The sequence below is a fragment of the Myotis davidii genome, unplaced genomic scaffold, assembly GCF_000327345.1.
Source record: "Myotis davidii unplaced genomic scaffold, ASM32734v1 scaffold192, whole genome shotgun sequence".
Taxonomy (NCBI): Eukaryota; Metazoa; Chordata; class Mammalia; order Chiroptera; family Vespertilionidae; genus Myotis; species Myotis davidii.
The window spans coordinates 189230-215654 of record NW_006284346.1 but is presented as its reverse complement, the minus strand read 5'-3'; the positions used below and the strand labels follow the sequence as shown (position 1 = coordinate 215654).

At 44.0% G+C, this 26425-nt stretch overlaps 1 protein-coding gene across 1 annotated transcript in view; it reads left to right on the top strand.

The window, feature by feature from the left end:
- The window catches only part of RARB (retinoic acid receptor beta), a 452328-nt gene that overhangs the window by 365103 nt on the left and 60800 nt on the right, over window positions 1-26425 (top strand). Inside the window, 1 exon segment of the mRNA XM_015570906.1 lies at window positions 824-965. Within this exon segment, the coding sequence (XP_015426392.1) occupies window positions 824-965 (142 nt within the window).

Below are 26425 nucleotides of genomic sequence, written 5' to 3'. Positions count from 1 at the left end.
GTTTCTCAAGAGCATTAGATGACTCTTAGGTAAGTGTGTCAGTCAGTGGTATAGTAAGCGCTACCCTACAGGACTTTGGGCAGTTAAGAAAATACTGTGTCTGTGTGCTGTGCAGTGTGGTAGCCACTGGCCATATGTGGCTATTGAGCCTTTGGAATGTAGCCAGTGAAAATGAGGAATGGAAATTCTAATTTTATTTTATTTTCACTAATTTTGTTGTCATTAGTCAATGTGATTACTAGCTGGGAAGACAGCTCGAATAGGCCATTAAATGGGCAGTCCTTTTCCTGTTTTCTGGATAATTTTTTTTCCTAAACATTTTATAAATTAAATCATATTTTAAATATTCTAACAGGAGTTAAATGTGTAAAAGAACTCAGAAGAGTTCTTTGAAAAAGACCTAATTCTGTCACTAATTAAATAATTTCTTTGGTAGATGTGGTGGCTCTGACATTGGGTTTCTTGATAGTGGACTCATCTGAAATCATTGGCCGACGAGGGAACCCTTATGAAGTTAGCCTATTTGGAGAGAACCCAACTCTGCATTATGTTTTCCAAGTGAATCAGCTTGGTATTAATTTCCTTTAGCAAGATAATAACAGTCAGCTCTAGTTTTGATTAAAAGGGGCTCTCTGGTTTGCAAAAAAAAAAAAGAACAGATTATTACTATTTCACAAGGACTTTAAGGCTTAACTAAGTTAATGTTTCTGCTGCCATCACTTCATTACTCAGAACGAGCCATCAATGCATCGATAAGGTTGGCTTTGATTTCTCGCGAAGCTCTGTAGTTTTACTTAGTTTTCTCTCGCTTGCTTGCTTGCAGGGGTTTTTCCGCAGAAGTATTCAGAAGAACATGATTTACACTTGTCACCGAGATAAGAACTGTGTTATTAATAAAGTCACCAGGAATCGATGCCAGTACTGTCGACTCCAGAAGTGCTTTGAAGTGGGAATGTCCAAAGAATGTAAGTGGAGTCTCAAATTTTTTCCCTGTTTGCCTTATCTATAAATATGAGCTGCCCCACTTCCAAAATCTAGTCGTGGGGAACATCAGCATGTGGAATTCAGATGTGACACTAATGATATATTGCCCAGGGCAGGTGTAAACAGAGATGGCAGGAAAATAGAATAACTGTGGGGATGTTTCAGATAAAACTTGAGTGGCAGTTGGTGAAAAGATAGGAGTTGGGTGTCGTGGATGGCAGATTTGTATTCCAGAGCAGTTACTCAGATGTGTTTCAGAGCCACGAGGATCTTGGACGTACCACATAGCCAATCAGAGGCTTCATTGTCCCATCTTGACAATGGAATACAGTATTGCTTGTATTGGTGAGAATAAAGTGAGGCAAGAGGCATGCATATTGACAGCAGTGATAATTTGCCCTAATTTTTTAGAGGGAAAAAAGCGTAAAACTTTTGTTGTGGAAGAAAGGGAGACATTTGGCACGTGGGCATTTTTCCAAACTTGATTTAGAAAAAGTTTAATTTTTTTCCCTCCCAGCCCCCCCCCCTTCCAAACAATTATGTACTTTATTAATGCAAAAAAGAGGACATTTAGTAGATTAAAAGTCAGTGGTCCATAAGCATCAGATAACAGGGGTTTGTAATAGATGTGTGCTTTGATATAAGCAGAATACAAAATACCTTCATTCTCTTTGGTGCTCTCAAATGTAGGTAATAAGAAATTGACAGGCAAATGGCTTGGTTGAGGTAGGCCTAAGGAAGATGTTGGGGTGTGTGCTGGTGAAGCACTTAATGGGATGGCTGTTGTTTTATTCATCCCATCACTTGGGGATTTGGCGAAGGCAGATCTGTGAATGGGGCCCTGGGCTAGGTGCCGTGAGGGGACTCTGGAGATGCCTGAGACATGACCACTGCCCCCCAAGAGCGTGAGACAAAAAGCCAGGCATCTTAGCCACAATCCCACAGTGGGGTTTGAAGACTTACATTACAGGCTCTTGGATTTGGAACATGGAAATGCAGCCGTGGAAGAGGAGGTGACTGGGGAGGGGAAGTCCCATAACCAGGCAGCATGACTCTGACAGGCTCTCTGCTGGGAGCCACTACTTGGGGATGTTTCTTGGTACCCGGCCCAGCATCCTAACTGTACTTAGGTTTTATTTAATTCACTTTCCTACATCTTGCATTTCTACACTTCAGGGAAAACTTCAGGGTTGAGACTAACTCGGTTGACTCAAGCCTTTTAACACTTTCTGTGTCCCACCCAGCCAGTCACTGGTTCATGGTGGAACATGTAACCTAGTCCCATCCAATGAGAATGAATTCAAGATTCATGCTCATGATCCATACAAGAAATAAATGATGAACTCGATTTCATCAAAATTAAAAAGTCCACTCTCCAGAATCCACTGTGAAATTCATGAAAAGAAGAGCCACAGACTAGGAGAAAATCTTTACCAATATCTGATAAAGGACTTGAAAGTAGCACATATAAAAACTCAATAATAAGACAGCAAATAGCTCAATTACAAAAAATAGCCAGACCCCTTAAAAAGTGCCCAAGATCATGTAAGACTGAGGAACTGTCCCAAACTAAAAGAGATGTGATAGCTAAATACAATGCATAACCCAGATTGGATCAGGGATCAGAGGTAAAATAGCTCTAAAGGACATTTTTATGCCAATTAGTGAAATTTGAATATGGACTATAAATTAGAATATAGCATTGTATCAATTTTAAGTTTCCTGACTTTGATCATTGGACTGTGGTTATATAAGAGAATGTTCTTGTTCTCAGTGTCTGCAGCTAACTCTTCATGGTTCAAGGAGTGTGTGTGTGTATGTGTGTGTTGCAAGAGAGAAAAAAGAGAGAAAATGTGACAAAATATTTAGAATTGTGAATCTGGAAGAAGGATATACAGGAATTCTTTGTACTTTTCTTGCAACTTTTCAGCAAATTTGAAATTTTATCAAAATAAAATTATGAAAACAAAAAGACTCATGCTTAGACTATTGGGGCAGAAGAAGGGCCATCCCTTCCAATGCACATGAATTAGGAAAGAAGTAGCTGTCCTCCACCCGCTAGGGAAGTCCACTGTGGGACAAAGCAGGCACTGTGGATGGAAGAGTAGATAGACAGAAGTCACGCCCTGAATGGCATCACTGAATTGCTAAACCAACCAACCCTGAAACCTCTGCCTCCAGATCATTTTGTTCTATTTGCCAAGAAGTAGCCATTAAGGCAATTGAGGTTGGAGACTTGTTTATACTTAGGGTCCTGATGAACAAGAATGGACTAGGTCATCAGACAGGACGGCTTCCTGCATGTATCATCCGGTTTGGGAGAGCCTTCTTCCTCTGGACAGTTCTAACTCTAGATGATGGGCTAGTTGACCACATTCGGGCAGGTCCTTTGGCTCCCTCCAAACTTTAGAGCTATTGCATTACTTAAAATCAGTGAATGTGAAGATATGAAACTAATATTCACTTAGCTCAGGTCCCACATCCTATCATTGAAGAGAGTATGCTATTATCTGAAATAGCCAGATTATTTATAGGTGCAAGTAGGGCTCACAGGATGATCACCTAATGCTCCGTTTTTGGTCTGACATTCTGTAGACACGGATGTCGCACTGTAGGTCTGTGGGAGAATTTCAGTGCAGGCTGAAATTATAAATGAGTAAGCCAGATGTGGACTCAAGGAAAATCAGTACTTTTGCATTTATTTTGTGTGGGCTGGAGACCCATTTCCTGCTTACATTACTTAAAACCCATATCCTGCTGCTCTGTAAAAGCTGGCAACTTGGTTAGCAATTAAAAAAAAAAATAATGTTTACACCCACAGGAAAACTCTAGTTTCAACCCTCAAGGAACATATCACCTTAATTAGATTTAAAAATATAGAAATGGGAAGAAAATGGGGTCATTATGCCCAAGTACACAAACATAAATATGTTTTCTGTAGAAGGAAATTGAAGGGAAAGAAACAAACACTTGGAATATAGGTACGGAGGCTCTAATAGAATATTTTTTTAAGTTGAAACTGAAGGAAGCAGGAAAATATGAGAATCGGTAACCATTTATACCACAATCTACGTAACTGAAAGGAACCCAAGAATAATAGAGACTCATGGAATGTTAGAACTGAAAAGGGATCTCAGAGATTGATTTTCACTCACCTCTCTCATTTGACATACAAGTACACTAGGACCCAGAAAGATGAAATGGCAATCCCCAACTGGCTAAAGACAGACCAAGATTGCTGTTCACGCCTGCCACCTCTCCTTGCCAAGCTTTCTTTGCAATACCAAGATTAGCAAGATTTGCATTGGCCCTAACCGGTTTGGTTCAGTGGATAGAGCATCAGCCTGCGGACTGGTGGGGTCCCAGGTTCGATTCCGGTCAAGGGCATGTACCTTGGTTGCAGGCACATCCCCAGTAAGGGGTGTGCAGGAGGTAGCTGATCGATGTTTCTAACTCTCTATCCTTCTCCCTTCCTCTCTATAAAAAATCAATAAAATATATTTTAAAAAAAGATTTGCATTCAATTCTAGCCACAGGTCAGGTCACTTTGTTAATCTGTGTCCGAACTCTTTGGATGCAAGTAACAGAAAACCCAGCTCAAACTGGCATAAGCTAAAAAAATTAAAAAATAAATCCACACATGTAACTGAACAGTTCAGAGTAACACAGCTCTTGTTCCTTTCAGGGCATGGTTCCTCTTCATCTGTCACAGCTGGTTTTTGCTATGTTGGTTTCATTTCCGGGAAGATTTTCCCCAGGGCCAATAAAGATAGCAGCTACCAACAGCTCCAGGCCTATAGTCTACCCAGCAGCTAGAGAGAGACTCCACCTGTGCCCAGGGACCAGTTGTGATTGGCCTAACTTAGGTCACGTGCCTCTCCAGGAGCACATTGCTTGGCGGGGAGAGCAGACTATTGTGATTGATTAGGCCTGGATCATGTGCCAGTCCCTGGGAGACAGGACTGAGTTTGACCTCACCCAAACCACATGGGCCTGGAGTGCGGGAGGAAGTGTTCCTCAGTGGGAAGTCAGAGAGACAGGAGGCAAACCAGGATGGTCACACAGTGCTATTCCCAGTATATCCTTATTCTTTATGCTGGTGGCAGTGGGAGAGAAGAAGGGAAGGGAAGGGAAGGGAAGGGAAAGGAAGGGAAGGGCAGGGAAGGGCAGGGAAGGGCAGGGAAGGGAAGGGAAGGGAAGGGAGGATGCTGAAAGAAAGAAACCTAAGAATCATATTATAGTAATAGCTAACACATTTCCTGCGTGCCAGGCACTGGCTTAACCTCTTTAAATACTTTATCTCATTTGATCCTCACAACAACCTATGAGATAGGTTAGTTAAAATCCTTCTCTTCCTTCTTCCTCCTTTTCTTGGCAGATGAGGAGGCTGAGGCACAGAGAGGTTAATTAACTTACTCAAGGTAACACAGTAAGGGGATTTGGACCAAGGTAGTAATATAACACTGCATGCTATAAAAATCCACTTTTAAAATTCTGAGTTGTCTTTGCAACGCCACTTTATTCAAGGGGGTTATAGAACAGTAATCACACTCCTTGCTCTATCTTAGAGATATATCCCCTGGAGAATTATGTGTAAATTTAACTTTTATAGATCAAATTTGGTTTTAAATATATAGGGGGATTTTATTAGTAAAAGAAATCCTTCCGTGTGGCCAAGAATAGCATGAATATTTTTGAATTCTTCTGTGAATGCTGGTTGGTATACCTTATATTTTCCAAGGGGTTTATAAGGCTAGCGGAGCCTTTTTTCCAGAGGAACAACTATTTGTCAGAGCATGGAATTTGAAAGCGGTAACAGCAAGTGAAAAAAAAAATCGATTTTCAGCAGAATTCTAAAAGTGGTACAAAAATTTATGAAGAACTTGGGAAGGAGGCAAAGGAAGCAGAATGACTCAACGGTGAGTGATGAGCTTCTGCTGGCGGGGTGGGAGGCTTATACCGATGTCAGCACAGGGAAGGCCGAGGCTCAGCCCTAAAATAAAGACGAGAAATAAAAAAGAAACAGTAGATGAAGGACAGAACTTGGGATTGTGAACGAGATGACTGGACAAGCTTATGATGCAGATAAACAGCGCATTGCCCATGGTGGGGAAGGGGAAGGTTTAGGACAATGCCACTTAAAGACGATGCGGTAGGAGTGTCATAAGTCCAACAGAGGCATTTGAGTCAGTTACAGAAATGCTAATGGCACCTTTAAGCCAGGGATCAGCAAGTGTTTTTTAAAAGGGCCTCATAGAAAATATGTTTGGCTTTGTGGGCCCTATGATCTCTCTCAGTCACTCAACTCCAATGTAGCACAAAAGCAGACACAGGACATATATAACAAAGTGGTGTGGTTGTATTCCAATAAAAGTTTATTTAAAAAAGCAGGTGAAGGCCTGGATTTAGCCCGGAGGCTATAGTTTGCCCACTTTTGCACCGAATGGCCAGGTATGCCACTTATGGCTGCTCCGTGACCTCATCTCCAGCTCCCACTCTCATCCACTCATCTCCTACCAATAGGCACCCCAGTTCCCAGTCCCCCTGGACCATGCTGACTCATAGGCCTCATACTTTTAGTGTGGCTCCCCTACTCCCGCCCCAGGCGGTTTGGGTGAGGTCAAGCTCACTGCTGTCTCCCAGGGACAGGCACATGATCCAGGCTTATATTTTTGCAGAGGCTTTTGCCTGGCATTGGGCTTTCACCTCCTCCTCCTTCAGCTGAGCCCCAGGAGCCTGTTGAAATGTCACTTCCTCTTTGAAGCTTCCATTGGACCCCACACTCTAGGCAGAATTATTCATTCTTCCCTATGTCCCTGTAGTGCAATGAACACACCTCCATGAACTGCAAACTTTATTACAGTGTGATTCTTCACACACCAGGGAGGCTCCCTGGCTTGATGAACCCCTAAAAGGCAAGCCTTGAGTCCTCCCCATGCTGTAGTCCCAGTTAGCACGATGCTTGGCTCAGTTGGGTGAGATTGGTCAGGTGGTTAAATGCGGCCGTTTGAAACGACAACCAAATCCAGCATCTCCCTGGCTTTACTTTCTGAAAAGCTGTCAGACACAGAACAATTCTGGGTGTGTATCTGTTCAGCCCTCAGCCATTGCCTCTTTGATCCGGGTCCAGAACAAGTAATTCAACTTCTTTGGGTTTGTGTGTTCTACCAGGAGAAGAGGAACATCAGGTTTGACTAAAAGCCCAGGCATGATGTGAGAATCGATGCTTTTAATCCTGTTTAGACAACAGTGTTTCTACAATCTGCCTCCTCTTGCCAGTTCCCTCCCCTGGAAGACATTAGATCCTCCAGTGTATTTGCTATTGAAAACGGTTGCATGGAGCAGGCTTCTTGTATAACTGTGCATGGCAAAAACCCAGTTAAGGTAGACAGGTGCCCGTCTGGAGTGGCTCAGTGATTGAGTGTTGACCTATGAACGAGGAGGTCACGGTTCAGTTCCCGGTCAGGGCACATGCCCGGGATGTGGGCTCGATCCCCAGTGTGGGGCACACAGAAGGCAGCCGATCCATGATTCTCTGCCATTATTGATGTTTCTGTCTTTCTCCCTCTCCCTTCCTCTCTGAAATCAATGGGTTGTGTGTGTGTGTGTGTGTCTTTTTACAGATGGACAGTTGACAATGGACAAATGGTGGGGTTTGGGGCTCACACACTTTTGTTAAACGTTGGCTATCTAGTTGCTCATTGACAAAAGGAGAGGATCCAGGGATAGGCTAGACTTTGGGGTCAGGTGGCCAACAGAACAAATGGAAGATAAGAATTAGGCCAGACTCAAGACCTGTGTGCTGTGATGAAGGGAAAGTAGTGGACCCTGCCTGCTTCCAGCGTGTGACCAGTTCCCATGGTCCTCTGCCCTTCAGATGGGGTGCCCCCCACCCCATGTCTGTAACGGAGATACTAGGCAAGGTATTATGGCTGCCACCCCCATTTGATTTCTTTTCTTTCTAAAAACCACTGGCCATTCATTCACAAAGGAACCTCTTCAGATGCTCTCTGAACTTTCATGTGTGAGGCGTGCCTCTGAGAGGTGGGCAAACCCTGTCTTTGACTTTGTGTGAGAATGCTGTGTAGCGTTTATTTCCCAGCATTTTTCGCTATGACAGTTTCATAAGTGTATTTGTAGAATAGAGCAATTGAATAATCTCTGAATTTAAGAGTCCCTAAGCACTCATTGACACCTTCTCATTTGGGGCATATTGAGCTTAAAAACCGCTTTTTATAAAGTCTCTAAATTCCGATTTATACTTTAGACGGGAACGTCCCCACGGGTCGATTGGATGGAATGAATGTGCTCAGTACGGACGCTGAGATACCTTCCACGGGAGGTTTCTGTTGTTCTGTGCTTCTCACCTCCCCTTTAGTGTTAAACTTACATTAAAACAAACCTTTTGGATTAAAGGCACTTAACCTCAGTTAAAATCACTTTTGTTGGGTGCACAAATTATATTGATGTGCGCATTGGTTCTCTGGCTAGATTTTACTGGCTTAATAATGAGGAAATTCATATTGTAGGTTGCCCTGTGTACTTGGGAAATTACATAAAAATCATCATCAGGGCACTTAATGTCTTTCTAATTTTAGTTTATTTCTTCATTTGTTCCCTAGCTACATCCCAGCCTGTGACTGCGTTTCCAAGATTCACTGTGATCATTGCCTTCTGCTCACCAGAGGCAGCTTTAACCCCTCCCCCGCCCCCCACCACCCTTTCCTTTCCCCAAAGGGCTGCCCCAAAAGTCAATGAAAGGCTGGAAACTTTATATTTTTATTTTTAAAAAATGTCATCGGAGCTTGAAACTAAAAATCTGCTGCCCCTTTCCACTGGCCAAATGTTAATGTTTTCCTGCGTCTGCCCAAGAGATTAGAAAAAACACATTCCCTTTGCGTACTCACAGCCCTGTGATGTCACTGCCACTGTGGGACTTGAAGCCCATTAACACCCAGACTGCAAAGGAAGTATTAAAATTCCTTCAGCTTTACTAACACAGTTCTCCCTGCCGCCTGTGTCCCTGAAACAGGATGCTCAGCACATTCTCACCTTAGAAAGAGGAGAAGTTTCCATGACACAATGGGACAGAGCAGAGGGGGGGAAACAGAGGGCTTTGGGGTTAGCCCGAGCTGGGTTCAAATCCAACCCTACTCTCTAGCTGCCTCACCTCAGGCAAGATGCGTCACTTTGCTTCAGGTGGAAAACCTAACCTACAACCTGAGGCTTATCGTGGAAATCTGCGGGATTGTGTTGTGCATCGGATTTCATGAGGATAATGCATTTAGCACCGTCCTTGGCACACAGTAGGTGTTAAATAAATGATAGGTGTTCTCTCAGGTTCTTCCTCCAGTGGGGACACAGGCTCTGTCCTCTGCTCTCGTTGCTGCTGCTACAGCTACGTTTTCGTTGTTGTTGGTTTTGGGGGTTTTTTGTTGTTTATTTTTAATGTCAGCCTCAGTCCCCTTTCAGGAGAAAAGTGACGTGTGGGGGCTCTATTTGTTCTGAATGGTTGGTAACGCCACAGGGTAGGTGTACAGCCCCGATATTAAGTCACAGCATTAAAAATAAAGCTGGAAGGCATCCTTTCCAAAATAAATAGTCACCTTCCTCGCCTCCTGGAAACTGGGAGGCAGATGGCTCATCTGCCCGGAGATGCTGAAACATGTGTAATCAGAGAACGGGACCGGATCCTGGTATCATGGAACCCAATGCCAGGGGGAAAACCGAACTGGGGTGTTAGAAAGGACGCCTGGCCCCCTTCCTGCATCTCTTAGCTCAAGGTGAGGCCAGTGGGGTCTCCCAGGCAGTGCCAAACCCTCACCGAATCGCCAAGAAGGCAGTCTCCCTCCCTCCCAGCATCCTCCTTTGTCACCCATTTCGGGGGGAAGGCTGGGGATGACATTGGCGATAATAGGAGAGTTGATGGTCACAAAGTGTTTTACCAGCAGCACCCTCTGCCAATACTTCAGGTTATCCGCTGTGGCAGGTGGGACAGGCACAGTGTTATGATCCTCAGTGTCCTGAGATTCAGGCCAAGAGACCTGCCTGAAGTCGCACGGCTGCCTTAAGCCTATGGGTCCTGCCTCACTCCAGTCCCCGGTATTGACAAATAGAGTTCTTGTGTGCTGTTAGTGCTAAAAACTTTTCAGTATCTTCGCCCATCTTCGCTCCCAAATCACATATTCTATCGTTTACATACATGATTCGATTTGATAGATGGACTAGTTTAAGGCAGCACTTCCCCAAGTGCAAACTCGGCATACAGTGATATGGAACATAATTTTAGGGAGTATTGAATTTTAGCACGGGCTGATATCAAATCATGGAGTGATAAAGCCGTTCCCTTTTCAGTACTCAGTCTTTTTATTACCAGTGAGAAAATCTCAGTTGATGCCAGAGCAGCCTTAATGAATAGCTCTTGAATCTTTGCTAATCCTCCTTTTCTACAGAGAGAAGAACAGGCAACCATACCTAGTCAACACTAAATTGTATTTATTTCCGAGATGCGCAAGCTGTTTCCTCAGGGGCCAGGCAGTATGTATTCTAGGCTTTGCAGGCCATTCGGTGTTTGTTGCAACTAGTTGATTCTATCTGCTATTGCATCATGAAAGCTTCATGAATGAATAAGGCTTTGTTCCAATAAAACTTTATTTACAAAAACGGGCAATCAACCTGAAAACCCTGTTAGTTTTTACCCTCCTCTTTACGGAGAGTAATACACTTTTTAATAATAGTAATATAAAATCCTTTAAATTTTATTTAAGGAAAAAAATCAATTTAGACAGAAACCATAAGAGCATCGTGGCCTGTGAGTCTGTGAAAATGGTGAAGGTAGTACTGGAGGAATGGAAGTTTGAAAAAATCTGTTTTTATATGTGAGCTGGTCATGTGTTCTTGTATCTTAACAGGAATAGGGCAGAATCTGGGGGAGGGGGTCTCAGCCCCCTCAGAGCTCTCGGTAGTGCCTCAGTTGTGGTCAGGATCCCACTGGCCCGCCCCTCAGCCCTTCCCCCATCCTGAGCTGTATATATACGACTGGAAAATGGGCACTGGGTCTTGCTGCTCTTGGCTCCTCAGAGGTTAATTCTGTCCTGGTACGAGGAAGGGTCGATGAATGGGTGGAACTGTCAGTAAGGGATTCAGGCATTTAGTGAACAGATGGGGGGAATATGAGGAACCAGGGGGCCCTTCCGTTGCACTGTTTACTCCCCTTCCAAAGACTGTCGAGGTAGTGCTGTGGCTTAAAGCACCGACTTGAGGGGCATCTTGGATTTGAATCCAGCCCACCCCTTAGCTCTGTGTGATCTTGGGCAGGTTATTGAGCATCTCTGTGCCTCTAATAATAGGGTCCACCTCATCCAGCTATTGGGAGGAATAAATGAATGAATTAATGATAGGAACTAAAGACACTTCTTATGTAAGTGTTAGCGCTTGTTACTCTTCTCCTGCTCTGATAATGACCCCTTCTGGTCTCCTAGGAATGACTGATTTGATTATCAATATGGCCTTAGTGACTACAGTGCAGCTAATGCTCCTTCTGGCCTCATGGTCCATTTACTCAAAACAAGAGGTACTGTCAGATTTGACATTTGTCCTTGGGGGTCTCAGATGCAACACCCACAAAGCAAGGTATCAGCTGTGAGCCAGATGATCCTGTACGGGGGATGCATAGCCCTTCATCCCTTACAGAATCAGCTCCAAGCATATCAGCGTGGGCAGAGCCCTGCACAGCTGGCCCAGCCTGCCCCAGCCTACCCAGGACCCTGTCAGCTCCCCACAATGCCCTACAGACCAGCCACCAGCTAGCGTTCAGCATGCCCGTTGCATTGTGTGGCCTCAGGATGTGCATGCTGTTCTCTCTACCTGTGATGCACATCTCCATCTCACTCCTAAACACACAAACACACTTCTCTAACAACAGGGAGCAGGTGTGAATTGCTCTCACCTCTCTACAGTGCGACATGGTGGTGGCACCTCTGTTGCCACTAACTGTTAGGTGACTTTGAAAGTCAAAGGTGTTTTTGAGTCCAGGAGGTAGGGAGGTATGTAAGTAGGGGTGTGTGTGTGTGTGTGTGTGTGTGAGAGAGAGAGAGAGAGAAAGAAAGAGCGAGAGAGAGAGAGAGAGTGAACATATACAAGTGTTCTCTGCACTGGTTGTGAGCATCTTAAGGGCAAGCGCAGTCTCAGTCTATTCCTATTTGGTTCCTCAACTGTAAGTCCAATACCTTGTACTTAATAGAAATTTCTGGAATAGGTTGGAAACAGAATATTTGAGGAATATAAATTCTAAATCAGGCACTTCCACTTGATCTTTCCAAGAGTTAGAGACTTGAATGATGTCCCGTTGGTATAATGAGTCTGTTTTGTCTTTTCCATCTTGCCTACTTCCTCATTGGCACCATATGAATACTAGTATTTTACCCCTTTGATGACATGGAGCCTTGACCTTGTTTGTTCCATAGCAGACGTGACCAGAGGGAGTTTGCCAATAGGTCCTAATAGAGAAGATCTGCTTTCTCTCAAAACTGTGCACACCTACCACCATAGTTCAGCAAATCCAGAATTTGTTAGGCGCACTATCATTTTGTGTACCACTAACAAGCAAACAGCAGCAATTAAACTGAGACACCCTGAAGGTTGTAGGACAGGTGGCAATTTCAGAGCAGGAGAGAGGGAGAAACCAAATATCAGCCATGTTAAAAGGAAGCATCTCACGTTCTAGGCTGGAGATAGCCTATGTTTTCATCTTGAGCTGTTTTTTTCATTCTGCTTGAAATAGACATTGATAAAAACTCAGTGCCCAAAGACAGTCCCCAGCACAGAGACTTGGCTGAATAAATATGCAAGTGCTTCTAGAAGAGCTAGTAGAGAGCCCTTTGTTTGGAAACAAATGTCCCTGTGAAAATAGCAACCCAAAGTTCTCCCGCCGTTCCCTGTGTTCCGGGGCGATGAACATGGCCCTTTAAGTGCCTTCTGTCAGTGACAGCAATTCTCTGGAGGGTGGCTACCTAAATTGCTCAATAAATCCATGCATGGAGTACGGTCAGGAATTTGCTCTTCTCGGAGTGGTGTTGAGCACTTAAACCCATCTCCTCTCCCTCTGCCCTCACAAAACAGTAACTATCACAGTAATTTCTCTCATCCTTCTCCCTTGAAAACTGGGCAACAAAGATTTGCTCAGTGATCTGATGAGCTTGATTAATGGAGACAGGCGTCATTTTAAGACTGGGACCAAGTAGAGTGAACACCCTATTTCCCCAAGAGAAGGAATGTCGTCGTCACAAAGACACTTAATTGTTCCAACATTTCATTGCACCAACAGAAACTATCCCTGTGGATTTTTTTTTTTATTTCTGATTGCTTTGTTTTCCAAATGATTTTAGGACAGAAATGCTATTTTGATGTTGGCAGATACAAACCCCACCCCCCAATTTGTTTTAGCTTCTGGGGGCACATTTGATAAAATCACTTGGTCAGGCCTATAAACAGTATTTTGATTGTTTAAATATTAAAATAGAACTAAGGGATTTCACTGGGGTTTCCAAATGGACCCGCTTAGAAGCCAGTCCTGACAGGCCCTTCCAAAGGGAAAGACAGCAGTTGCTTCTAGTAAACTCTGTCGACTCAGGGTTTAACGAAGACAGGAAGAGGTTTGGTGCAAAGTTGTAATGAGTGGAGGATTCCCACTTTGCGTGCCGAAAGTGTCCGGACAAAATGCTTGAGCAATTGTAAACGGAAGGGAAACTTGGCTGGGGTGCTCTTGGACTTTGAGCTCTCAGAAATGTAAAAATTTGCAGGCTCAGCCCTGGCTGGTGTGGTCAGGTTGAGCATTGGCCCATGCACCAAAAGGTTGGTGGTTCGATTCCCAATCCGAACACAGGCCCAGATTGTGGGATGGATCCGCAGTAGGGTGTATGCAGGAGGCAGCCAGTCGATGTTTCTCTCTCACGGATGTTTCTCTCTCTCCCTCTCCCTTCCTCTCTCTAAAGATCAAAAAAAACATACATTTCTATATATATAAAAGTCTAATATGTAAAGTGTCCCCTCGGGAGTTCGACTGGGAGACCGGGAACTCAATCACTCACTATGACATGCGCTGACCACCAGGGGGTGGTGTGGGATGAAGGAAGGCCCTGGCCAGCAGCCAGAAGGCCCCAATTGGCCCTGATCGCCAGCCAGGCCTAGGGACTCTACCTGAGCACAAATTTCATGCACTGGGCCTCTAGTACACACACACACACACACACACACACACACACATATATATATGCAGGCTCAGAAGGTATCCCATTCCCCAAAATGGATGCAGCCCAGTGATCTATTTCAAGAAGGGAGACATCAGGACTTCTCCTGCTGGGTCCCTGGGCTGTGCAGTCCCTGGGAGATGGCTTCCCCCACATTCCCCCGGTGATGACGGTTTCCGGCTCTGAGAATGCAAAGCCCTGTTTCCCCAAGGAGTGCCTTGTGCCTGGCTCTGTGTACCTGAGTCGTAATCACATCTATCAGATTGAAGTGCGGTGCTGACAGTGAAAGCACTGGCAATACCAAGTGATGGCAGGATGTGAAGCAACTAGAACGCATACATGGATGGTGGAAGTATAACTGGGGCCAGTTTGGAAAACTGTGCAGCAATACCTCCTAAAGCTAAATGTACCCATGTGACTCAGTAATTCCCTCCTGAGGACACCCTCAAGAGGAGTGAGTGCCTCGGCCCACCCAAAGACGACAGACTAGAATGTTCACAGCAGCTCTCTTCCTCCTAATTGCCCAAAGCTGAAAGCAACACATATGTCATCAACAGTAAAATGTGTAAATCATTGTGACAAATTCAAATAACGGAATGTGCATAGCAATTAAAAAAAGGAACTAATTGCTGGTGAATGTGTCGGCATGGATGAATCTTAGACATAATGTTGAATAAAAGAACACAGAATAAAACAGGGCCGTCTATATATTTCAGAAGGAAACAATAGATTGGAATTTGGAAGTAGTGTTCATAGGTGACCATTCCCTGCTGTGCATAGAGAAATCGTGTTACCACAGATGAGAAGTATACATCCTCTCTTTGGAAGAATCCTCCCCTTTAACTCATTAGCATTTATTCAGGAGGTGTTTTGACTTCTCTGCCTTTGGCCTTCTCATCTGATTTGGGCCTTTATGACAGGCAGCTCTGAATTCATGTGAAGCAGCAGTGATGGGATGTTTTCCCTGATTCACTCTGAGTTCTGTGAGCATGGTTATGTAATACCTGCAATTGCGTCAACCTACCTAGCGAGATTTTCCCTTCGGTGCCATGCCCTGCAAATTAATAGCCCATGGATCCATTTACAGCCTGTTGTGTTTTGGAAAACCATTTCAGCCATCAAATAATAAACAGCTTTAAAAAAAGAGAACATAAGAATTGTTATTTTGAAATGATGAATGATCAGTAGTGTCAGTAAATTCCTCTCAGATATGTAATGTAGTCAAAATATGATTTATGAACCTGCGTAGAATCTTGTTTAATTATTAGTTGACTATGCCTTTATACCATAAATTTTAAAACATCACAAGATGTGTTTTAATGTTGATTCATTCATGAAAGCCAATGGGACTTTAAACTAGTAAGTGATCAAATGGAGACTGATTTAGAGAAGTTAACAAGAAAACTTGGTAGAATAGACAACTTTTTTTTTAAATCCTCACCTAAGGATATGTTTATTGATCTTCTTTAAGAGGGAGGGAGGGAGGGAGGGAGAGAGAGAGAGAAAGAGAGAGAGAGAGATCAATCAGTTGCCTCCTGTACTCTCCCCCACTGGGGATCAGACCTGCAACCTATGTGCCCTGACTGGGAATCGAATGGCAACCTTTTCAGTGCGTGGGGTGATGCTGCAACCAACTGAGCCGTCTGGCCCAGGCCACCCTACATCTTTTTACAGCCATCAGAGGAATTTCTCTGTGAGACTGTTAACATTTGTAAAAAAAAAGGTCTGAATTTACAGGAAGCTCATCTTAATTTTAAAAAAATAAAACAACCAAAGGATTTTTTTTTAAAGTGTTAGCCTGATTGACTTAAGGGAACATAGGAAATTGAACCTTGGTGTCCGACCTGGGCACCGAGCGTGTACTTGCCAGACAAGGGCTTCTGTTTGGTTCTGGGGCCCCTGGGAGAGCAGAGTCCAAGGCAGAATTCTGTGTCCACAAGATGAAAACAGCCTCACTGTTCAGGAGGATCACAGATTTTTCCAGATGTCGAGGATGAATGTCTCCCAGGGGCCCTTATAAAGTGAGAACTGGGAGATGTTATTTAGGATGTCCTTGACATTTTTGGATGCTCTTCTTTAGGACACTCCTCCAGGTAGTTAAATCTCATCTGTTTTCCAAATTGGAGTAAAAAGGGCATAGAAAACCATGGCGATCATTATGACCCTAGACCCCAAAAGAAATAACTATGGACATGACATTGAAGAGAGAACAATAAAGGTTGTCATATCAAAACAAGCGTTGGCTCACCTCCTCATTCCATTTCAGATTTTGTTAGTTAACACCTTGCTCCTTCAAATACTATCTTCCATTTCTGTTTGATTTTTTTTCTTTTTAAGGCAAAAATCAACTATTTTAGAGCATTTATCTTTTTTATCTTTTTATTAAGGTATAATTTACATCTCGTAATGGTACAGATCTTAAATGCACTGTTTCATAAGTTTTGATAAATGCCTGCATCCTTCTAACCACCTTTCAAGTCAAGATGTTAGAATGCACTATGCAAACCTGCTGGGATTGGAATATTCTAGATCTTGATTTGGGTGGGTTGCAGTTGTCCTGATGTCCATCACCAGAGATTAGTTTTGCTGATGAACTTCACATACATGGAATCCTACAGTCTTGTACTTTGTGTCTTTCATTCATCATTAGGTTTGTAGCATTTTTCCATATTGGTGCATGTGTTGGTTAGTTGTTTGCTTCTTATTTTGCTTACTGCTATTCCATTTATGGATACGCAAGTCTCACCTGAATGGATGTTTGGGTTGTTTCCTGTTTGGGGCCATTATGAATAAAAGTGCCATGAATATCCTTGTACATGCTTTGTGTGGGACATAGACATTTATTTGGTTATATACTCAAGAGTAGAATTGCAGGGTTATAAGGGCACATGGGTTTAATTGTATTTTTTTTGAATGGCCAGTTTTCCAAAGGGGACATAGACACTTATTTTTCTTGGGTATATATTCCAAATTGGAATTACTGGGCCATAAGGTTACATGTGCTTAATTTTATTTAAAAAAAAAATGGCCAGTTTTCCAAAGTGGATTACCTACTATTTCACACTCCAGCAGCAGTGTGTGAGGATTTTGGTTGCTCCACTTCCTTGTCAAACCTCAATATTTCAGTCCTTTTAGTTTTAGACATTCCACTAGGGATGAAGTGCTATTTCATTGTCGTTTTAGTTTGCATTTTTCCCGATGACTAATGATATTGCATTTTTTAAAAATTAACAAAAACTGGATCTATTGTTAAATTAGAAAATATAAAACAAAACTATGCACAGTTTGATCTCATATTTATTTTTTTAAAAACCACAAAGTTTGGATGATACAGCTCAAAATGTCTTGTTATGTTTTTTGAGCTTATCTGTATTTTTATTATTTCACTTCAGCACACATCTGTTAGTTGTATGATAAATAAAAGAAAAAAGTTATTTAAAAAAAAAAAAGAGGTTCCCCCTTACATTGAGTGAGGTAAAACTTCTGTTTCTCTGTTTAACTAATATTTTAGGCTAAGTAACAGTGGGTATTGACAATGCTTTAGATAGAAATGGTGGAGAAAATAGAAGCCACTACTGTTTTGCATTTGCCTGTTACCCGAGGGAGAAACAAATCCATTCCTATACATTTAGACATCTTGATGTCTGGGGATGACATCCATGTTAACCTCAATTTAATAGACCATAGACCAGGGGTCAGCAAACTTAAGTCTGTGAGCCAAACCTGGCCTGCTGCCTGCTTTTATCAATAAAATTTTATTGGAACACAGCCACGTACATTCATTTACATATCATCTACAGCTGCTTCCCTGCTATAACTGCAGAGTTGAGCAGTTGCGACAGAGACCATATAGCCCGCAAAGATGAAAATACTTTTTATCTGGCCCTTTACAGAAGGAGTTTGCTAACCCCTGCCATAAGCCATTCACTCTCTTTAAATTGTCCAATTTAATTCAAACACTGGTTATGAGCATTTAGTTCAATGTCAAACATATGTGCAAGTTTGTAACTGTACCTTCATTTCTGTCCAATTCATATGACCTATTCAGTGGTTATGTGCCTTGCAGTCATGTCTTGATAATTTGGTAGGGATTAAATGTAATTCAACTTTGGACTGAAAGTTCACAAACAAATCATCTCCCAGCACCACCCCCAAAATCCTTTCATGTTAGGTGCAGGAAAATGAAAGGGTTTTGTTCTGGGTAGAAATGCAGCTAATCATAAAAGTATGTAACTTTTAATTTTAGAACAGAGGCCCAGTGCATGAAATTCATGCATTCGGATGGGGGCAGGGGTGGGAGAGGCCTCAGCTGGGCCTGCACCCTCTTGCAGTCCAGGAGCCCTCGGGGGATGTCCAACTGATGGCTTAGCCAGCAGTCAGAAATCCTTAGTGCTGCTGTGAAGGCGGGAGAGGCTCCCACCACTGCTCCTGCCACCACCGCTGCACTCGCCAGCCAAGAGCCCAGCTTCTGGCACACTGACCATCAGGGGGCAGCTCCTGCATTGAGCATCTGCCCCCTGGTGGTCAGTGTGTGTCATAGTAACCGGTTGTTCCGCTGTTTGGTTGATTTGCATATTAGCCTTTTACTATATAGGATTATTTTAAACCTGGTTTTCAGAGAGGGGGGGAGATGGAGAGAAATATCAATGTGAGAGTGAAACATTGGCTGTCTCCTTGCCCCTCCCCACTCCCCCCAGGGATCAAGCCCGCAACCTGGTCATGTGCCCTCACTGGAAATCGAACTGGCAACCCTTCAGTGCACAGGATGATGCCCAACCAACTGAGCCACACTGGCATTGCAAGCCATGTAATTTAAAACAAACACAGAGATGATAAATTAAACATCTAACCAATAGCTACTTAGTGGATGAAATAGTAGAGACTATAAATAAATAGTTTGATTTTCTTGGCTAGAATTTGGCTGTGAAAACTATTTAGAAGAAGAGAGAAATTTGTGAGCAGCAGCACCACAGTTAGAATGGGTAGAGTCTCAGGATGACATTTTTGTGTAAATGGTCCTGTTACATTAAACCCTGTAAGTTATATACAGTGAGATGCTTTAACATTTACATCAACTCTAATACACATACTACTCTTCACTGGTGCCTATTATAAAATACCAAAGAGGAAATTAAAACAAATAGATTTCAATGAGCTAGCATGGTGTTGTGGCCCGTTTTAAAGATGGATTCTAAGGCATTTACAGGTTTTGTAACTTGTAACATGAAGATACACATTCCTATCCTTTCCACATCTAGGGAGTTTGTGAGGATAGACGTATGAAAAAGTGAAAATCCTTTGACAGATGACAATGCTGGAGAAACAGAAGACATAATTGTGGTTAATTTTATTGATAAAAGGCTGCCGAACACCCTCTGTCCGGGACCTCCCCCCCCCACACACACACACACATACACATACACATACACATCAGACAAAGGACAGGGCACTGATTTTCCCCTGAAAACTACTTCCCATCTGCACAGTGCAGAGCCATCTCCAGTGGAGAAATATACTCTGTCCATGTTCTTAGCTCAGCAGAACTTCCCGACCTACTTAGTTTTCAAACTTTGCTCATCTAAAAGGAGCAACCATCTTTCTGAGAATTTCCTCCTAGAATCAAATTGTATAGAACTGGGGGTGTTCCAAACATCACAACACATCCGATCTCATCACAGAGCTACCTGCTTCAAGGGCGAATCAACATGGGTACTTTGCTGCTGCAGGAGCTGACAGAGTCTTCTAAGTGATTCCTGTGACAGTTTTGAGAGAGAGAGAGAGAGAGAGAGAGAGAGAGAGAGAGAGATCCATCCACTGAGGCTGTGGTTCTGCTGGACTGTAATTCATTGAAAATTGGAGATCTGTGCAATAGATATGAATATGCCCTCTGTAGTTTGATGTAATAGCAGCCTGTTAGCACTATACTCAGCATCCCCAAGGTGAGATGTAGAGGCTGGCTGGGTGACCATGTGCAAGTCACTTAACCTCTCTGGGTACCACACATCTGAAAAGCGAGCATTGAGGCAGTGATGGGTAGGAGTCTTTCCAGACATCGCCCAATCCGAACCAATAGACTGTAACAGCCCTTTCATTAGAGTGGGTGAGATCTCTTCATTGAAAATCATATTCGCTCCAGGACACAACTGCAGTGAAACCTAATTCGTGCTGGGCTCGGCTCCTCATAAAGTTTCCTAACATAATGATGTACCGGGATTGACTTTTCTCTCTGCTGCTTCTTCATGTGTCACTTTTTATGCGGGGAAGCCCTGGACATCCGCGTCATGGCCTGCTATAAAAGAGGATCACCATTTTACAGCTGAAATGCCTGAGACGCAAGGAGGTTAATTACCTCGCCCAAGAAAAGATATAAAATACTTGAAGCAGAAGTGGTCAGGAGGAGGAGCTGTAGGCGTGGATGGAATAAGAGAAGTACAGTTGTAACTTCATGCTCCACAATTTCTAGGGACCCCGCAGGAATGTATAGATTTAACAATCACGAGACTTGTATTTCCTGTGTCCCTAGACTGCTTTTGGGAAAGGAGAAGCTAAGAGACTGGGTGTAAACAGCCCCTCAGTAGGCATGGGAAGCCGGGCATATCTAGGGGTAGTGACCGTAGACACCCATCCCCACAGCCCTAGTCCCAAGCAAAGCCCACTCATCGCTGGCTTCCCATCCTTAACTTCAAGTGTTCTCCACTTAGCGCACTGGTTCTCAATCTTCTGGCCCTTTAAATACAGTTCCTCATGTGGTGACCCAACCATAAAATTATTTTCATTGCTACTTCATAACTGTAATGTTGCTACTGTGATGAATCGTAATGTAAATATCTGATATGCAGGATGGTCTTAGGCGACCCCTGTGAAAGGGTCGTTCGACTGCCAAAGGGGTCGCGACCCACAGGTTGAGAACCGCTGACTTAGCAGGAAGCTTTTCTTTATAATCCCATGAAAATGGACGCTCTCCAGGGAAAGGCGGCAGGTTCAGTCACTTTGGGGGACTCTAGAGGAAGTAAGTGTTGGCTCCATGTGGTCAGCACACGTGGAAGGGGGGGGGGGAGGAAAGTATGAGGGCACCTTGGGAAGGTCTGTAGGAGCAACAATAGAGAACACAAGGAAGGTCTGCCCTGGAGTCAACTCCAGTCTGGAAGCCCGGCCCTGGGGAAGTGAGGGACCAGCAGGTCTTCTCAGAGCCTCCCCGGCATCTCCGTTCCTGAGGTGTCCCTGTCCGGCCCTCCTCGTCCGTGTCTGTAATGGACTCTGAGATGTGTTTAGGCATCATGGGTTGTGGCCCTAGATTCTTGGCTCAGGGTTCTGTACGGAGAGCAGGAGACGCAGGCTGCTTGGTCTCCAAGGTACTGTCCAGGGCGTGGCCCCCATAGGCCTTGGGTAAAGGACAAATGAACGCACGATCAGAATCCAGTTTCTGTTCCACATGGTGATGGTGTCATCTAGAAGGTTCTCATGGTCACCAGAGCTCATGTTTAACACAAATGTTTCGATGGGTGACAACTTCGCTGAAAAACCGAGTGCCTGATACATAGGCGTAGCAAAATGAGCATGTGCCTGAATGCACTGAGAATATCACTGGTTTCCAGTAAGTTCTGCCAAGGTAAAGAAGCATGCCCTCTTCACGTATGAGCTCAGAGATGTCTGCCCAGCAGGATGGCTCTCTGCCCTTGTTGTTGCTTGATTTCTGGCCCCTTGCAGGATAATTCAGCTCCTTACAAATAGGGGGGGAAATTTTCCAGATATAGGGTGCGTGTGGAGCAATCACTGTTTAAAGGATGTGTGGGGTAACTTTTTTGTAAAGTGAATGATCCTTTTATAACAGGCGCAGTCACCTTGAGGTAGTTGGATGTTGGCAAGTATCATGTGAAGCAAGCAAGAGAGATTCTATTTTCAAATCCTATTTAAAGACCTAGGAATATAAGATTGAGAACGAAAATGGCATGGCTAATGTCACTGGCTTGTGGCGGTTGTGCCAGAAATAGAACCTGGGTGTCCTGATTCTGAGGGGAGTGCACGTATTACCATAGCATCTTGCTCTTGGGAGGGCATTTCCACCAGCTGAGCTGAATAAACTACAAATTAGAAGCATCTAGAAGTCAGGAACCATGTTTGCCCCATGTACTTTATGTTGTTCCCTCAAAAAAAAAAAAGCTCAACAAATGCTTTTTGAATATGATGGAAAGATAGCCTACCTGTTGCTTTCCTACTTGAATAAAGAATCAGCCCTGCCTAGCTGGGGTGGTTCAGTGGTTGAGCAGCGACCATGGTTCCATTCCTGGTCAGGGCACATGCCTGGGTTGAGGACTCGATCCTCAAGTAGGGGGCGTGTAGAAGGCAGCCGCTCAATGATTCTCTCTCATCATTGATGTTTCTGTCTCTCTCTCTCCCTCTCCCTTCCTCTCTAAAATCAATAAAAATACATTTTTTTAAAAAGAATCAGCCCTTACTCACACTTTCAGAATTGAAACAGGGAAAGAATGACCACAAAACTTCTGCAGTGATTCTTACAAACTCCTTTCCTCTTGCACAGGACCTATTAGTACCATGGCATAATTTTTTAGATGGGCCATTTTTAGTAATAGAAGTGAGGGGGGCGGGGGCGGGGAAACTCATTGCCATTCCCATATAAAATAGTTTAAAAACTCTTTCTTAACAAGGTATAGCATTACATCCTATGGGCAATGCCTAAGGCTGATGCATTTAGTTTTCTGAGGTGTTTCGCTGCCATGTCCTCAATACAGTTGAGGTGGCTCCTTGCAGCTGGGAGGGAATTTATTTGAAAAGTGACGGGAACTCTTAAGGTTACCTAAGAAGCATTTTGCAGTCAGAGCTAAATGGAACGCTGCCTTTTGCTCTCCACCACATGTGGCTGATGCAAACACTCACTTTCCTAGGAATTTGAGCCTGGGAACTCACCTGCCAGTTCTAATGGAGTCAGAAAGACACGCAACCAAATCAGGGTGACCTACTTCTGTTACCACGGCACCCAGCATAAACGTTCATTTTAAAGTAACTCCTTGAAATATCAGATCGAACAACAACCAAAAAAAGGTGAAGTGCATTAGTCCTTTTAAGGTCTCTTTAGTCGAGGTGTTGGCTACAAGAAAAGATCAAAGGATAATTTAATCAGGACTTTTTCCCAGTAGAAATTAGGGTGAGATTTGAAAAGCGACCGGCAGCCTCACTGTGCCCACCATTTTCTCCATCTTGATTGGAATCGAGATGAGTCTCCTAGGCAATTTAGCACAAGTCTTTTTTCATCTCATAAAGGTAAGAATTAAAACCTCAGATGAACACACCACCTTCAAAAGAAGCTTTTGTTCTCCCTCCGTTTTGAAAAGGTTTACTTTGATGGCTCTGGGGATACAATCAGAAATTACGCTTTATGTGGAACATTTTCTGTTTTAACCTCATAAAGTGTACTGACAAAGCTCTTCAAAAAGTCCACATACGTGTGGTGTTAAATGGATAGGGGAAAAACACTCAAAAATCTTTCTATCATGGAAATAAAACTCCAAGGATGCAGGGATGGCCTGTCCATTTTGGGGTAAAATAATCAATATTCACTTAAAGGCAAAAAAAGATAAAATTGAAAGGCTGGTGTCATCTTGAGGTAAGGGACAGAGGGAGCTGGTGTGGAAGGAGTGGAGAGGGGCTGGATGCAGACAAGAGGACTTTAAAGGTGGGCATTGATGTGACACCAAATTGCCCATCTCCTGTCCTCAATAGAAAGCTCCTTGAAGTGGGAAAGTTTGCCTTCATTGTCTTTACAGACAAATAAATTTGGAGATAGAACCAATGTTATGTCACACAAAAGGCACATGGGGAATGTTGGACTGGGATGGATGGATGGATGGATGGATAGGTAAGTGGCTGGGTGGAAAGACTAATGGATGGATGGATGGCTGCTAATTCACTGGCCTTCAGTACAGTTCTGTCAGACCAATCTCAACCTTTAAAGAGAACTTAGTGATACGTCTTTGAATAGGGATGCTAGGGCCTAAGAGATGTTCCCCTTCCTCAAATGGGTTCCTAGATTCCCATGACTCATGATTTTAGTGATAGAGTTCTACTAGTGGAGGTATATTATTCACCAATGATCTTGAGAGAAAACCTTATTTGTGGTTAGGTATACAACTGTGTGTGTGTGTGCGCGCGCGCCTGAGAGCAGGGTATGTGGAGAACCAGCTTCTGTGGAGCCTTGCACGGGGCCAGGCATGTGGTGGGTTTGTTTCCTAGGCTCTGTCCTTTCATCCTTAGGACTGTCAACTGAGATTGACACCATCTAGCCCCTTGTGTAGATGAGGAGCCTGAAGCTAGAGAAGGCAGAGCACTTGCTTGAGATCACAGCAGGTCAGTGGCAGGAATGATTCTCTCCCTGACCCAAGTTGGAACCTTCAAAGTCTACTCTAACGAGACAGCCCTCCAAATCCTGGTTTTCTGTGTAATTATTGGAGCAAAATTTTGCGCCTCAGCCCTAAACATTCACTGTCCTAGCATCGTTCCTCAGTGAGGCAAAGGCTCCAGGGTTTTCTTGCGATCTGCTTGCTGATGTCAACCTAGCGGTGGGCCCTGTATGACTCAGTTTCCTCTGTAGGGAGACCTAGCTGGGAGACCTTTGGTGGAGAGGCACTAGAAACATAGTGAAAAGATAATCGTATGTTTCAAGTAGACCAATCCCCTTTAGCATAGAAGTCAAGAAGACCGGGCCTTGAAGTTGCTTAGCTGTGGGTTCAGTTTTAACCAACCCCAAGCTGTCTGTGAACTGGAGTTCCCTTAAGTACAGAATGGGGCTAAGCCGGCCTCAGGAGTATGCTGTGAGAGGATCTGCTTGTATATATAGGAAGCATATAGTCCAGATGCTTCCAAGCACACAGTAAGTGGAACAAAGGGCAATTATTTTACCCTATGTCTCAAGGCAAGCAGGGCTTTTTTTTCGGTAACTGGATGCTCTTGACACTCCTCTAACAAACCTACATGTGATTATTTCTCCTTGAGTGGATAAAAATTAACTGCAGTAATTATCTTTGCTTCTATAGAACTTGAGAAAAAGCAAACAAACAGTTCACTCTGTAAACCACAGAAGAAAAGACCCCCCCCCCCTCTGACCCCCAGATTTCTCACTGTTTGTTTCTGTACCTCAGTCTCTCCTATTCAAAGCATAATGAGCCTTGCGTTTGCTCCGGCGACCAGGCCCCTCACAAAGCCGGGCCGGAGGCCTGCAGATGAGGGGAACTGAGCCAGAGCCTCCGGGAAATGCTTGCCAAACACCGATGTTTGACTAATGGGTAATGTCTGGGGAGTTGGCACCGGGAGAAAGGAAAGTAAAGAGGCTGGTGGATTTTGAGGAAGGAAGACAGACTTGAAGCCAAGCATCGAGATCCTGGAGAAAGGGCCTGGCCAACATGGAGACCAAGGAAGTTTGTCACACACTTTTGAAATGGTCAATTAAACCCCTGAAGGACGGCGTGCTGGGTTTCCAGCATTAATTAGCTGTAGCCAAGTTGGTCTGTGGGAGGGCGGAGGCAGGAGTGTGAGCAGAGTCTCGGGTGCGCCCTCTGGAGGCCAGACAACTCCATGCACCATCGGCCGGAGGACACCCCTCTTCCCCCACCCCACCCCCCACCCCCTTACAGCATTTTAGTGGCACTGAGCTAGGGTTGTGGGTCAGGAGCCATTCCAGCACCTGCCACACACTGTGTCTGGAACCAGTCCTTTTCTATGTTGAGCTGAGGTAACTCACCCACCCAGATGTTTCCCTCTTTCAAGCTTAATTTTATCTAGAGAAGGAATGGGGGAGGGCTCGCTTTCTACCATGTGATTCAGTCCTGGCCACCTCAGTCCATCAGGTGAGATCCAGTAATCTGGAAGCCCAAAGCAGCTGGGAGCCCTGAGGGACAGTGCTCACCTGTGTGTAGGAGCCCTCATATTTCAGCCGGGGAAGCTGGGCTGGGGCCCCCCTTCAGAGAGCAGGGCCCACTCCTGGGGCTGCGCCTCCCGTAGGCCACGCTTTTAACAGGAGCCTTTTTTCTTAAAATAGAAACATAAAGACCCACCTTACTGGGAACCCCTCTATAAATGTGATGTAGTCTTTTCAAGCTAGAATTTTCTACCCTTCACGTTCTTCAGCCATGCCATTCTCATTTTTTCTTGGTCAGTGTGGCCTTTCCGAAGCAAAAATAAAA